This window comes from Equus caballus, chromosome 15 (assembly GCF_041296265.1).
Source record: "Equus caballus isolate H_3958 breed thoroughbred chromosome 15, TB-T2T, whole genome shotgun sequence".
In the NCBI taxonomy this organism is placed as follows: Eukaryota; Metazoa; Chordata; class Mammalia; order Perissodactyla; family Equidae; genus Equus; species Equus caballus.
In genome coordinates, this window is record NC_091698.1 from 55458812 (window position 1) to 55474545 (window position 15734).

Below are 15734 nucleotides of genomic sequence, written 5' to 3' on the forward strand. Positions count from 1 at the left end.
GGCCCCTGCGCTCTTCCATCCTCACAAAGCCCCGCGGGGAGGCGGCCGTGTGCCTCGACCTGGGCTGCGGCGTCGCCCCGGCCTAACTCCCCCATTAACCTCCAGCCTTCCTCCACCCCCAAGCCTGAGCGCGGAGACGGACACGGGAGATACCAGCGCCCATTCCCCTCCGAGAGCCCGGAGGAAAAACGGCGAAGCGCAGGGGCGGGGGACAGGGCGGCGCGAGCGACCCGGCGCTCGCTGGGCCTTGGAGCCTGCGGAGTGGGCCGCAGTGGGCGACGTCGCGCAACCGCGACCCGCTCGCCGCCTCCGCCATCTTCCCCTACTCACCCGGACTCCCCCCGCGGCCGCGCTGGCTTCGCGTTTCCCTTCCGGCCGCTGACAGAGATCCGGGCTGGGCGGGGTGGGCGAGCGCGCGGAGGGGGTGGACCGAGGGCGGGGAGGCCGGACGGAAGAGGAAAGGGAGGGCGGCGAGCCGGCCGCGGCGGGGTGTGGAGCGTGCGGCGTGTGTGCGGAGGGAGAGGTGGGAGGGCGGGAGGCAGGAGAGGGCGGGAGGCGGAGGAATGAGAGCGCGAGGCGCTCCTCGTCGGGTCCTTCGCCCGGGCGGAAAGAGCCGAGCGCAGCCCGAACGCTCTATTAAAATGGCGGCGGCGTCGGCGGTGGCCGCGGCGTCTGGTCGGTGAAGTGACTCTGCTGCTTCTCTCCCCACCCGCCCCCTCCCTCCCTCTCCCCTCCCCCCGTCCTTCCCCCCCTTCCCCGCCGCCGGCGCCTCCGCGCCCCTCCGGCCTGCGCACCTCCCCTCGCCCCCCTCTTCTCCCCCGCCCGCTCCGGGGACCGCCGGCCCCCTCCCCCATTCTGCTCCCCGCCCCGTCCCCGCCGCCGCCCGCCCTCGTCGCCTCCCCGCCCCGCCGGCCGGCCGGCCCCCTCCTTTGCCTCTCTCCCCTCCCCCCCGCCGGTCGGGATCAGTCAGTGCGATCCGAAGCGGGGGAGGGGGGGGCGGCGGCCGAACGATGTGCGAGAACTGCGCAGACCTGGTGGAGGTGTTAAATGAAAGTAAGTAGCCGCGGCGGCGGCCTGTCGGGGTGCACGGTTTGGGGGACCCGCGCCGCTCCCGGGCTGCCGCGGCCTGCGGGAGGCGACGGCCGAGCCGGGCGGCGTGCGGGCCTAGCGCCCCGGGAAGGTGCGCGGTGGCGCGGCCGGCTCGGCGCCTCAGGCCCAGCCCGGCCCAGTTACCTGGGCGCCCGAGAGGCGGCCGCAGCGGAGCTCCGGCCAGGCCGGGCCTGGGCGGGCTCAGCTCTCGGAAAGTTTCCTCATTACAGGTGTCAATTAACGAAGGCACTAATGAGCCTTCGCCTCCTTCGCCCTGCCGGGAAGGTGAGGGAGGTGGGGTCCGAGGACGAGGCTCTCGTCCGCAGTCCGAACCCTTCGACGCTCCGGCCGCCCTCTTTGATTTTCGGCGTGCGGCCGAGGCCTCTCTTACCTGCTCATTTTCATTAAACTCCCTGGGAGGAGGTTGGTGGTTTTCCCCTCCCTTGGGGGTGTGTGGGCGTATTAAATCCTTCTGCCAGCCCTTAAATAGCTGAAAATGAACTGTGATAGTGATGATTGGAACCTTCATACCTATTTTTTTCGTTAGATTAGTTAATGATGTTTCTTTTTGGTGTACTATTCGTCGTTTTAATGGTAAATTCTGTTACATTAAGGAGAGCACTGCACTACAGATACCATCCCAGGATAGTCGTGGCCCGTTTCCTAGAATGAAAGGCCTTACTGCTTGTACTTTTGGTTATTAAAGAGCGTACGTTGATCTTTTCTAGCCAGATTGTTTTAATTTGTTACTCCTGACCTTCGTAAGATGGTATTTTAGCTTAAAGAAACAGGATGTATGCAAGTTAACTACTTCTGGCCCCAAAGGCCTAGTTGGACGAGGTGAATTAGATAAAAGATTAATTTGCAAAAACTTGATTGTTGAGAGAATGCTCATTTATGAAAAGCTTATGTGGGTTTTGCATTTGTGTTGTGTGTGTGACACTTCAAAAGACTTCCAAACTACCTATTTTCTAGTATGATTGTTTAAAACAATTGATTTATAGAATGTGTGATCTTATTTGTGTTTGAATTTTACTTTATTATTTATGTGTTTGAATTTCACTTTAGTGACCAAAGGCAGCAGTAAAAGTGGAAGGATTCTGGTTTACTTTCATCTGTGCATTTTCTTCCTGACAGGTGGAAGTAGGATTTTGCACATATTCAAACTATACTTTCCAATATTTGTCATTTTAAGTTTTCTTACAATTTTTAGGTTATTTGTGTTTATTTTTAGATACTTCCATTCTCGGTGCAAGTGGTTTATGATGTGAGGATAAGCATAAGTCCTTAGTACTTATTTCAGTGAACTATATTTTAATTTCAGATGTAAGTTGTGTGTTTATGGCTTTATTATTCTGAAATTGGAAAATGAATAGCTTTCCTACCTAATATATATTATGAAAAACTGCTTTTAGTAACTTTGTGTTTTAAAAATTATTTTAAATTTAATTAGGGAAGTTAATTTTAAACATAGTGTCTGAAGGAACTAAAGTTTGTTGATCTTTATCATCTTTTGAAAAGAGACATGGTGAAAGGTCCTATTGAACGTTATTTGGGAAACCTCTAGAAATTTGTCTAGAAGCACTCAAAAGTGCAGTGGATTTATGGCAAGTTAGAAATGTGGAGAATTGAAGTAGAATTTAGCTTTTATTGCCTTTAAGTAAATACAGTTAGTTGAACTAGGTTCGCAGAATCTGGCCATGCAGACCATCTAAGAAACCTCTTTTAATAAACGTAAGAAAGATTTTCTATTTGTGTATAAGCCCATGGTCTCTAAAAATACTTAAGACAATCTCTTAATATTTCCTTTAAGGCTCAGTTTAAAAATTTGCCTCCTAAACACTACTCTCACAATTAGGCTTCCCCTTTTTTTTTTTAAAAAAAAAAAAAAGTTACTTCAGCAATTTTATTTGTAGGTTATATCAAGCTGTTACAAGTTATCTTTTTTCCCTGTAGTTTTGAAATTGTTTTCATTTTTCCTTTGTGTAGTTCCTGTATCCCAAACATAAAATGCTTAAGTTCCCTGAGAGCAGGGGGTATTACTGTATCTCATTACGGTAACATTTATCCGTGACTGGGTGGGAGCATGGTGGTTGGAACTTGATAAAACTTGTTGAATTGAATGAAGTAGGTTATATGTCTTTCTTGTAATCTTGCTCACAATAATTATCTAAGTCTGTCCTTTTTCCCCCGTAGGTTGTGCAAAGATGAGCAACAATCCATCCTTGATTAGAAATTGAGTTAAAGTCTCAAAATGATGTGCTCAGAATTCCTTGCTCAGTATAACTCCCCATAACAGTTTAACCAAGAGAAGTAGTAAATTATGTGCATTTTTGGGTGGTGTGTTTCAAGTTGATGTTGAAAAAGATAGGTTTTTGGTATTTAAAAAAAATAATTCTTATTGCTTGTGAAATTTACAAACCCTGATCAGACTTAAAGTATGCCTGAGGATATTAGTAAATGTATAATTTAAAAATTTTGTGTTTTAAATGACAGGGTAGACATGACGTGGATAGTATAGTTTTATATCTGATATGCAGAGAGTTTTTGGTAAGGGTAAAGACTTCATATGAAATATTTATTTTAAAATCTGACAGAATGTAATGTAGTTAAAATAAAAATTGGTAACAAAAGATTGTAAATAGCTCCCATTTGTCATCAGTTTTTGATGAGAGGATTAGTATTACTAGTTATACCTCTAGTCCTGCTGAGAATCTGAAGCTGTAAAGTCAAACCATGGAAACATACAGGTATACAGACAAAATTTTACTTGCAGGTTAAGGACCCTGTGAAGCCTGTCTGTGGAACCAGGCTAAGGAACCCATAATAAGGACCTGCTCATCTCCTTTTTTAATATGGTTTTGACAGATATTCTAAAACTTGAAATTACTTTTCAAGATAGCTTTTGGCTTTAGTGTTAGAATAACCAGTCTCAACAATACTAATGTATTTGAGTTTCCATTTTCCTTTCAATGCTTTGTTTTTAATAAGGAAGACATTTTAAAAGCTTGAGATGTATCAAGTGAATTTTGCTACTGTCAGTTTGTGGGGTTGCATTCAGTTTAGGAAATAATTTTAAGTTTATATTCCTGTGCTTGTTCGGTTAAGTTTGTGAATTTGCTGCTTTTATAACTACTTTTGTGAACCAATTTACTAAGTCCAAAGCATTTCTGGATGTTGATGTGAAGTTGGAGACCTGATGTTATGCTTTTGGCCATCGCCATAGGTAGCTCACTAGTAAGTTGAGCTGGTTATTTGCCATGCTAAGGTAAATTTCTCTGAGAGCAGAGTGAAATTGGCTTTAAATTTGATTTAAATCAGCCTTTTAAACCATTTGTATGTTGTGGATTTTATTGTATCTGTGTTTAGTGAATACAGTTTACCAGATGTTTAAAATGGACAATTTATTTGTCCCTCCTGACTATCCTTTGAGAAAAGCAGGAACATGTATTGGTATCTCAGTTTTAAAGGAGAAGAACTTGAACCTCAGAAAGGCTAAGTGGTTTGCTAAAGATCACCTGACATCTGCTTAGTTAGTAGTCATACCTGAACTAGAACTCAAGATAGTCTATCAGTATTTGCAGAATAGTTCTGTTTGCATTTTATTTTTAAAGCAGAATATTTTATTGAGCAGTTGTGTTGGGTACTTTATCAATTCTTTGAGGTAGGTACTCTATCACCCTTTTCAGATAAGAGAACCAAGGCTTAGAGTTTACATAACTTGCTTAGAGTCACATGACTATTCAATGGAGCCAAGATTTGAACAGGACTTAATCCCAGGTTAGGCTAAAAGCCCTTGCTCTTAACAGTTAGGCTGTGCTATATAAACTTTAGGCTCTATTTAAATAGAAGACATTATTATGAGTATACTGTTTGATTGGAAAAATGAAAAATTATTTTTATATATTTTCACGAATAGCCCCTCTTATATATTACTTTTGGTAAGGAAGATTGGCCCTGAGCTAACGTCTGTTGTCAGTGTTCCTCTTTTTTGCTTGCTTGTGCCAATCTTCCTCTGTTTTGTGTGTGGGACAATGCCATAGTGTGGCTTGATGAGCAGTGTGTGGGTCTGTGCCTGGGATCTGAACCTGAGAACCCCAGGCCACCGAAGTGGAGTGTGCGAACTTAATCGCTATGCCACCGGGCCAGCCCCGTTGTCTTTTATTTTTTTAATTAACGTTAACCTCTTTTTGCTGGATGGTGAATTCCTTAAAGTCAGGGGCTGTGTTTTATTCTTTTCCCAGTCCTAATATAGTACCTTGTAGAGAGTAGGTGCTTAGTAAACATTTTAGTGAATGAAAAGTTGTTGTAGAAGAGGAATGTGGTTGCCTAGGTAAATCAGTGTTCATTGAACTGTAGTCAGTAGTGATTTAGTTGTGAGAGTTTCTGGATGAAGTATGCTGTAGCTGCAGATTATATCATATATATTGCTTTTTATTATCTTATTCATAAATCAGTAGGTATATGCTTATAAAAAATATCCACCCTAACCAACTGCGTTCTAAATTAATAGACTATGCAAAAAGGCAAAAATTTGTTCTCTCTCTCCATAAGTGGTGAGATTTGGTCTGTGGGATGAAATTTTGCTAAATTTTGTTTAGGACTTTATATACCAGGAAAATAATTGGGCTTTTTGCCTTTTAATGTGATTAATACCTGTTAATGTTATTTTCTCTCAAATTATGTAGAAATTAAAAAGTCTCCAAATCTATGTTACTCACTTAATTCAGAATTGATGTAATATAAACCTGGCCTCCTCTTGCACTTTCCTTACTGTGGTAAAAGACAAGTTTCTCTTCCTGCCCAGGCCATATCCCCTTCTAAAGAATTTATCTTGCTTCCATGCCCTGGAAGACCTGCTCCCTAGCCATTGCTGATTGGATTCCAGATAGACTCTTAATCTGATGGGGGTGGGACTGCTGTCGATCAATCACATTTTTCCTGTCAGAAGTTTGACTAAAGTAGCCCTGAGCAGCTGAGCTACAGTAAGTGCTTCTGCAGGCTCATGTGAGGGAGCAGAAACATTGAGCAGGTGGAGGAGGCTGCAGAAGAGAATAGGGGCAAATTTGTGGAAATGGCTGACATTGAAGCTCCATAAAGAGGCAGAAGATAATACCCTAGTAGCTTTCCAATACTGAAACTAGAGCTCCTTTTGAGAGGTCTCCCCTGTGTGTACCATTTGAGTTAATGTGCAGCCAAAAGAGTTTTGATTGTAATATTGCCCCTTGATGAGCTGCCGTGTGTTGGAGATTTGGTGTAATCTTTAGCTGTGAGTTCTTCATTATAATCTGGCTTAGGTTCTTGGAACATGTTGGGCAAGTGTCGTCTGTAGTGTTTGGTGGCAGGAGAAAAGTTAAGAACCCCTGTCATTGATAACTTCACTCTCTACCAAGATGTTTAGTCTTTTTCAAAAGAGTGGAAGTAGCGTTATTGTTTCTTGTTCTAAAACGGATACCTGCTTTTTTAGAAAAAAGTCAAATAGGACAGAAAATAATAAGAAAATACACACGCCTACCAAAGAAATCATTGTTCATGTTTTGGTAAACATCTGTTAAGTCATTCTTTTCTCTTTCCTCAGACACACTGTTTTATGTAAATAAACTAATTACACATTACTCTGTGCCATTTTTATTAATAAGATATAGGCACCATTCCATGTTAATGTGCACTTACATTATAATTTTTAATGGTGTCAATGTAGTATTCCATTATTTGGTTGTACTATAACTTAACCAGTCCTCTGTTGATGGGCATTTGGGTTTTTATATGTCTTTGTGTAGTTTTCTGGTTATCAGCTTGAAATAGTCTGTGAAGTCAGATTGCTGAGTAGCCCATACAGCATATCCGGAAGGAAATCAGGAAATATGATAAAACTTAAAAAAAGTAAATTTATCATTTTAACATCAGAACATATGTGTATAGATTTCATAGTCTTAAAGTATTTATTTTGACTTCCAGTTCTGTTGGGCTGTTTTAGCAATGTACATTAGCAATTTAGTAATGTACTGGTTTTGAACCACCATAACACAAAATAGGAAGGAACTTTTTATTCTAGGTAACTTTGCTGTCAGACTTATGAACCATATTCTGATTATTGAGAAAGGGTCAGAAACCAATGATGAATGTGGAAGTGTAAGAGCAGTAGTAAGAACACTACTAACTCAGCGCAGCGGTTAAGTGCGCACGTTCTGCTTTGGCCGCCCAAGGTTTGCCGGTTTGGACCCCAGGTGCGGACATGGCACCGCTTGGCACACTATGCTGTGGCAGGCGTCCCACATACAAAGTAGAGGAAGATGGGCACGGGTGTTAGCTCAGGACCAGTCTTCCTGAGCAAAAAGAGGAGGATTGGCAGCAGTTAGCTCAGGGCTAATCTGCCTCAAAAAAAAAAAAAATTACAGGAACTATGGAGATATTAATTCTGGCTAAAGTGGACTAGGCAAGGTTTCAAGGAAAATGAAAGATTGAACTGGGCCTTTAAATGGTTGGAATAGTTGCTGGGGATGGGGGAGTGTAACAGCTTGTCATGGTTTGTGACGCTTTGCATGACATAGTCACTGCTAACCTCATCCCCTTGCTTGCCTAGCCTTCTTTCGGTGATATTCTTGCTGCCACTGAGCCTTTATATATTCTTGGAACTCATTACCTTCCTATGCCTTCAAGTCTTGACTTAAATGTTATTTTTTCAGAGGCCTTTCTTGAATGTCCAGTCTAAAGTACTTCTGGTTCTTATCCTTCATAGCACTTACTACAGTTTAGAATTATGTATTTATTTTTATGTACTTATTCAATGCCTTTCTTATCCTTTGTAACACTTACCACAGTTTAGAATTATGTATTTATTTTTATTTACTTACTCAGTGTCTTTCTTATCCTTTATAACACTTACCACAGTTTAGAATTATGTATTTATTTTTATTATTCAATGTCTTTTTATTTTACAAGACTTTAAGTTCTGTGATTGCAACTATCTGTTATATTAACTAAGTTTCACAGTGCCCACACATAGTAGGACCAAAACTTATTTGTTAAAATATCTGAAAAATCTTAAGATGGCTCTAGGTGGGTAATGAAAGAGAAGACAAGGGTAGGTTGAATTTCGTGGTTTTTCCTATTTTCTCAGTTTTCTTGGATATTTCATATGCTGTCAATCCTTGCTTTTGTGATGTCCTGCTTACCACCTGCCTTCATAAAAAGGTGCTTCATTGATCTTTTTCAAAGAAACCAAAAACTCATTCTGTTAAGGTTGTTTTTTTTTCCCTTCCATTTAAAAAAATTCTTGACTATCCCTTGATACCCAAACAGCCCATTTGGCAGAAACAAAAAGGATTTTTTTAAAGCTGTAACTAAGCAGCCCCGGTGTCTGCTATCTTTTGGTGTGATCTACTCTTAATTTCTGGATTCATGACATTATCCAGACTTCGTTTCTTTATGGCTTGCTCTGCTGTGCTTCCTTGGTTTTTGCCCTCAGTTTGGCCCTTCTCATGATAGCAGAAATGGCTACTGCACCATCTTTATATCACACTGTTTGGAAATCACATATTTATATCATACAGAGGAAAAGAGAGAGAATCTCTTCTGAAACCTACTGTATGAGAACAAGGAAGCTTCTTTTTCCAAAACCTCACTAGCAAACGGCACTTCATATATTCATTGGCCTTATTCCTGATAGAGTTCAAAGAGGATGGATTTTTTTACATTAATTATTATTTTTATTTTTACTTTATTGAGGTCATAACAGTTTATAACATTGTGAAATTTCAGTTTTACATTATTTCTTGTCAGTCAGTATATAAATGTGCCCCTTCATCCCTTGTGCTCACCTCCTAGCCACCTTCCCCTTGGGTAACACTAAACTGTTCTCTTTGTCCATGTGTTTTATCTTCCACATATGAGTGAATCATGTGGTGTTTGTCTTCCTCTGTCTGGCTTATTTTGCTTAACATGATACCCTCAAGGTCCACCCGTGTTGTTGCAAATGGCATAATTTTGTCGTTTTTATGGCTGAATGATATTCCATTGTATGGATATACATTTCGTTTGTTCATTCATCAGTTAATGGACATGTCGGTTGTTTCTACCTTTTGGCTATTGTGAATAATGCTTCTGTGAACATTTGTTTTTTTTTTTCTTTTTTTTCCCTCTCCAAAGCCCTAGTACCTAGTTGTATATCCTAGTTGTAAGTCTTTTCTAGTTCTTCTTTGTGGGACGCCACCACAGCATGACTTGATGAGCAGTGGGTAGGTCCACACCCGGGATCTGAACTGGCGAACCCCAGGCTGCTGGAGCAGAGCATGCAAACTTAACCACTGTGCTGCTGGATGGGCCCTGTGAACGTTTGTGTAAAAGTTTTTCTGTGGACTGGTTTTCATTTCTCTCATATCTGGAAGTGGAATTACTAGGTCAAATGATAACTCAGTTTAACTTTTTCGGAAACTGCCAGACTGTTTTCCAAAGTGTTGCACCATTTTATATTCCCTTCAGCAGTCTATGAGGGTTCCAGTTTTTCTACTTCCTCACCAACGCTTGTTATTTTGACTGTTTTATTCTAGCTGTCCTTTTGGGTGTAAAGTAGTATCTTGTGGTTTTGATTGGCATTTCCCTGTTGAATAATGATGATGAACATCTTTTTATGTACTTATTTGTCATTTGTGTATCTTCTTTGGAGAGGTGTCCATTCAGATCCTTTGCTCATTTTTTTATTGGGTTATTTGTCTTTTTGAGTTGTAAGAGTACTTTATATATTCTAGCAGAAGTCCCTTATCAGATATATGATTTGTAAATATTTTTTCCCATACTATGTGTTGTCTTTTTATTTTCTCAATAGTGTCCTTTGAAGCACAAAAGTTTTTAATATTGATAAAGTTTAATTATCACTAACTTAATAAGGAAATTTATTTATTTTTTGTTGTTTGTGCTTTTGGTGTATCCATTGCCAGAATGCAAAGGCATGAAGAGTTACCCCTGTGTTTTCTTCTAAGAGTTTTATAGTTTTGGTTCTTACATTTAAGTCTTTGACCCATTTTGAGTCAGTTTTTGGACATGGTGTGAGGTAAGGGTCTAACTTCATTCTTTTGCATGAGATTATTTAGTCGTTCTAGCACTGTTTGTAGAAATGACATTCCTCATTGAGTGGTCTTGGCACCTTTGTTGAAAATCAGTTGACCATAGATACATAGGTTTATTTCTGGACTCTGAATTCAGTTACATTGATCTGTACACATGTCCTTCTGCCAGTCCTACACTATCTTGATTACTGTAGCTTTGTACTGAGATTTGAAATTGGAAAGTGTTTTGGCTATTCTGGGGCCCTTGAGTTTCCATAAGAATTTTAGGGTCAGCTTGTCAATTTCTACAAAGAAGCCTTTTGGGATTCTGATAGAGTGTAGTAAATCTGTAGATGATGTTGAAGAGTATTACCATTTTAACAATGTCAAGGCTTCCCATCCATGAACATAGGATGTCTTTCTATCTACGGTAGTCCTCTGCTTATCCAGGGTTTTGCTTTCAGATTTCGGTTACCCATGGTCAATTGCAGCCCAAAAATGTTAAATAGAAAATTCCAGAAATAAACAATTCATAAGTTTTAAATTTTGCACTGTTCTGAGTAGCCTGATGAAATCTCATGCCATCCTGCTCTTTCCTGCTCAGGACATGCGTCATCCATTTGTCTAGTGTATCTATGCTGTGTATGCTACCTGCCTGTTAGTCGTCTTGGTTATTGCATTGATTGTCGTGATCTTGCAGTGCTTGTGTTCAAATAACTCATATTTTGCTTAATAATGGCCCCAAAGCACAAGAGTAGTGATGCTGGCAATTTGGATATGCCAAAGAGAATCCATAAAGTGCTGCTGCTGCTTTTCTTTTTTTCTTTAAATAATTTTATTGGGGTTATAATGGTTTCTAACATTGTGTAATTTCTGGGGTACATTATTGTTTATCAATTCCTGAATACACTTCATCGTGCTCACCCCAGTAGTCTGATTTTTATCTATCACCATACATATGTGCCCCTTTGTCCCTTTCACCCACCCCCCCAACCCTTTTCCCCTCTGGTAACCACTAATCTGTTCTCTTTATCCATGTATTTGTTATCTTCCACATATGAATGGAATCATGCAGTATTTGTCTTTCTGACTTATTTTGCTTAACATCACACACTCCAGATCCATCCATGTTGTTGTAAATGGGACAATTTTGTCCTTTTGATGGCTGAGTAGTATTCCATAGTTTATATATACCACATCTTTTTCTTTTTTTTTGAGGAAGATTAGCCCTGAGCTAACTACTGCCAGTCCTCCTCTTTTTTTCTGAGGAAGACTGGCCCTGAGCTAACATCTGTGCCCATCTTCCTCTACTTTATATATGGGATGCCTACCACAGCATGACTTGCCAAGTGGTGCCATGTCCGCACCTGGGATCTGAACTGGCAAACCCTGGGCCTCTGAGAAGTGGAATGTGCGAACTTAACCGCTGTGCCACTGGGCCGGCCCCCACATCTTCTTTATCCATTCATCTGTAGAAGGACGCTTGGGTTATTTCCATATGCTGGTTATTGTGAATTGTGTTGTGATGAACATAGGGGTACATGAATCTCTTTGGATCATAGATTTCGAGTTCTTTGGATAAATACCCAGTAGTGGGATAGCTGGATCGTATGCTATTTCTGTTTTTAATTTTTTGGGAAATCTCCATACTGATCTCCATAGTGGCTGCACAAGTTGCATTTCCACTAGCAGTGTGGGAGCGTTCCCTTTTCTCCACATCCTCTCCAACATTTGTTGTTTTTTGTCATAATTATAGAGACTCTGATCAGTGTAAGATAATATTTCATTGTAGTTTTGATTTATGTTTCCCTAGTAATTAGTCATGTTGAGCATCTTTTCATGTGTCTTTTGCCCATCTGTATGTCTTCCTTGGAAAAATGTCTGTTCATTTCCTCTGCCCATTTTTAAATTTTTTTTGTTGTTTTGTTGTATGACTTCTTTATGTATTTTCGAGATCAACCCCTTGTCTGATAAGTGATTTGTGAATATTTTCTCCCAGTTGGTGGGTTGTTTTTCTGTTTTGTTCATGGTTTCCTTTTTGCACATAAGGTGGTGCTTTTAAGTGAAAAGCAGAAAATTCTTGACTTAATAAGGAAAGAAAAATAATGATATACTGATGTTGCTAAGATCTACGGTAACTTTTATTACAGTATATTGTTATATAATTGTTCTATTTTATTATTAGTTATTGTTGTTAACTTCTTACTATGCCTAATTTATAAATTAAACTTTGTCATAGTTGTGTATGTGTAGGAAAAAACAATGTATATAGGGTTTGCTACTATCTGCAGTTTCAGGCTTCCACTGGGGGTTGTGGAATGTATCCCCTGCACATCAGGGGGCATTACAGTATTTAGATTTTCTTTACCTTTATCCTACAGTGTTTTATAGTTTTCAGAGTATAAGTTTTGCACCTCCTCTTCTTTTTTTTAATTGTGGTAACAGTGGTTTCTAATATTATATAAATTTCAGTGTACATCGTTATGTATTTCGATTTCTGTGTAGATTATAATGTGTTTACCACCCAAAGACTAAATTACACTCCATCACCCTGCACATGTGCCTAATCACCCCTTTCGCCATCCTGCCTCCCCTTTGCACCTACTCTTATTAAATATGTTTCCCAGAATTTTATTCTTTTTGATGCTATTGTAAATGGAATTGTTTTCTAAGTTTCACTTTTTTTTTCCCAGTAAGGGAGACTGGCCCTGAGCTAACATCTGTTGCCAGTCTTCCTCTTTTTTCGCTTGAGGAAGATTGTTGCTGAGCTAACATCTGTGCCAGTCTTTCTCTATTTTGTGTGTGGGATGCCACCACAGCATGGCTTGATGAGCACTGTGTAGGTCTGTGAATGCATGAACCTTGGGCCGCCAAAGTGGAGTGCATGAATGTAACCTCTATGTCACCAGGCTGGCCCCTCTAAGTTTCACTTTTTCATTTTTCGTTGCTAGTGTACAGAAATAGAGTTGATTTTGGTTATTGATCTTGTATCTTGCAACCTTGTTGAACTTATTAATTTTCTTTAGTGGATTCCTTAGTATTTTCTTAGGATTTGTACAAGATCATGTCATCTGTGAATAGAAATAGTTTTACTACCTTCTTTTCAATTGGGATACTTTTTATTTTGTATATCTCTTTATTATTAAATTTATATCTTCATTTGGCTCCATCACTGGTTCTCAAAGTGTCTGCGTACCCCTGAGGGTTCCCAAAGAGTCTTTCAAGGAGTCTGAGAGCTAAGACATTATTTGCCTTTTGGTTGATATTTTCACTGTTAGTGCAAAGGCATGGTGGATAAAACTGCTGGCCACATTGCAGGAAATAGGGCAGTGGCACTAAGTAGTTAATGTAATCTTCACCACCAAGCACTTGCTGATTAAAAATAACTTACTTGATGTCCTTGATGAAGCAATGAAAATTTTATTAAATCTCAAAGCTTGCAGGCATGTCTTTTTAATACTCCATGATGAAATGAGAAGTACGTATAAAGCATTTCTCCAGCATGCTGCAGTAAGATGGTTGTCTTAAGGAAGTGCACTCATGTGATTGAGTTGTAAGCTGAATTGGCTGCTTTTTTCATGAAACACCATTTTTGTTTGAAAGAATGATTGACTCAAAGATTAGCCAGATTTGGTTATGTGGCAGGCATTTTCTGGAATGAAGGAAGCAAGCATGTCACTTGAAAGAAAACTGACAACATTGGTTTCCAGTAAGAAAACTGAGCTTTCAGGAAAAAATTACAATTGTGGAAAACTTGTACCTGTCCTTCTGAGTTTGACAGCTGCTCAATCCTTACAGGTTTTTGATGAGGTTGATGGGAGTGTTAGTGATGTTATTTTTTGATACTGTGTAATCAAATATGTCAGCATTGGAAGGCTCTGCATAACTTAGTGAACCAGTATTTTCCATATCACCAATGCATGATGTTAAAAAATCATTTATGGGCAAAAGATCTATTCCGAGAGCAAGATAGATTGATGGATTTTTTTTTTTTTTGAGGAAGATTAGCCCTGATCTAACATCTGCTGCCAGTCCTCCTCTTTTTGCTGAGGAAGACTGGCCCTGAGCTGATATCCATGCTCGTCTTCCTCTACTTTATATGTGGGACACCTGCCACAGCATGGCTTGCCAAGTGGTGCCATGTCCGCACCCAGGATCTGAACCTGTGAACCCTGGGCCGCCAAAGCGGAACGTGTGCACTTAACCACTGCACCACCGGGCCAACCCCAGATTGATGGATTTTAATGTAACAGAGTACTGATATGGTTTTAGATTTCATAGTGTAAATTATCCTTAAGAAATTAATAGTCATTGAGTTTTGGTGTAATATCAAAGAAGAACATCCAAAATTATCTGACAAGAGTTAAAATACTTCTCCTATTTCCATGTTCATATCTTGTTTTTCTTTTTTTTTTAAAGACTAGTACCTGAGCTAACATCTGTTGTCAATCTTCTTTTTTTTCCTTTTTCTCCCCAAAGCACCCCCAGTACATAGATGAATATTCTAGTTGTAGGTCCTTCTAGTTGTGCTGTGTGGGACACCACCTCAGCATGGCCTGATGAGCGGTGCTAGGTCAACACCCAGGATTCAAACCAGTAAAACCCCGGGCTGCTAAAGTGGAGCGTGCAAACCTGACCACTCGGCCCCAGGGCCGGCCCTTCAGATCTTTTAAGGATGGATTTTCCTCATATATTTTACCAAAACAATGTATGGCGATAGATGGAATGCAGACGTAATTAGTGGGAATGTAGGCGTTTTCTAATAAGCCAGCCCTAAAGAGATTTTCAAAAAAATTTAAAACAATGCCACTCAGGTCACTGGTTTTTTTAAAAATGAAAAACAGGTAATGAATGTATTGTTTATAAACTAGTGTGTAAATAAATATTTCTAAGTTTTAGATGAGAACACAATAAATATTCATAGATATAAACCACCTAAATATAAGCTCTTTGATGTCTTCAGTTTTTAAGCATGTAAAGGAGCCATAAAAACAAAAAGTGTGAGAACTGCTGTGTTGCATAATCTTAAAATTTTCCCCTTCCTTGCTCAGGGTTTTGTTACTCTAATCCTTTAAGTGTGGATATTACCCAAGGTTTAGTCTTCTGCTGTGTATTTTATGAAGAAATTGAAGTAAGGATTCAATCTACTTCTGTGACTTCATCATCTTTCAGGCGACTTCCAGAGTATATTTCTATCCCTGATCAATTTTCTAGGCATTAGTCCAATATCCTTAACTTAGTGCTAGACATTTCCGTTTATCCTTCCTTGTCCTCCAATTCAACAAAAGTGAAACTGAGTCTTTGTCTTGTTCTTGTATTCATTTTCTTACATGCTTCTTCACCCGAATCTTAATTATGTGAATTTCTCACACTGGATTTTATTTTGGTACTTTTATGACTTGCCGGACCTTAGAATAATGCCTCTGGAACTTAAATGTTCATAAGAATCACCTGGAGATTTTCTTAAAAATACAGATTCTAACTCAAGCAGTCTGAAGTTTTGCCTGAGATTCTTTGTTTTAAGAAGTTTCCAGATGATGCTGATGCTTTTTGGTCCTTGGAACACACTTTGAGTGGCGAGGTCTTAGGATACTTTAATTC

At 40.1% G+C, this 15734-nt stretch overlaps 1 protein-coding gene across 8 annotated transcripts in view; it reads left to right on the forward strand.

Moving 5' to 3' along the window:
• Window positions 1–431: 431 nt before the first annotated feature.
• USP34 (ubiquitin specific peptidase 34) overlaps window positions 432–15734 on the forward strand; it is a 253143-nt gene continuing 237840 nt past the window's right edge. For 7 of the 8 annotated variants that reach the window (XM_023619043.2, XM_023619045.2, XM_023619046.2 and 4 more), the window contains exon 1: window positions 432–1053. In XM_023619043.2, coding sequence (XP_023474811.1) covers window positions 1011–1053 — 43 coding nt within the window. In that variant the 5' untranslated portion in view covers window positions 432–1010. The remainder of the gene's footprint in view (window positions 1054–15734) is intronic. The other variant, XM_070235432.1, reaches the window with a different exon arrangement.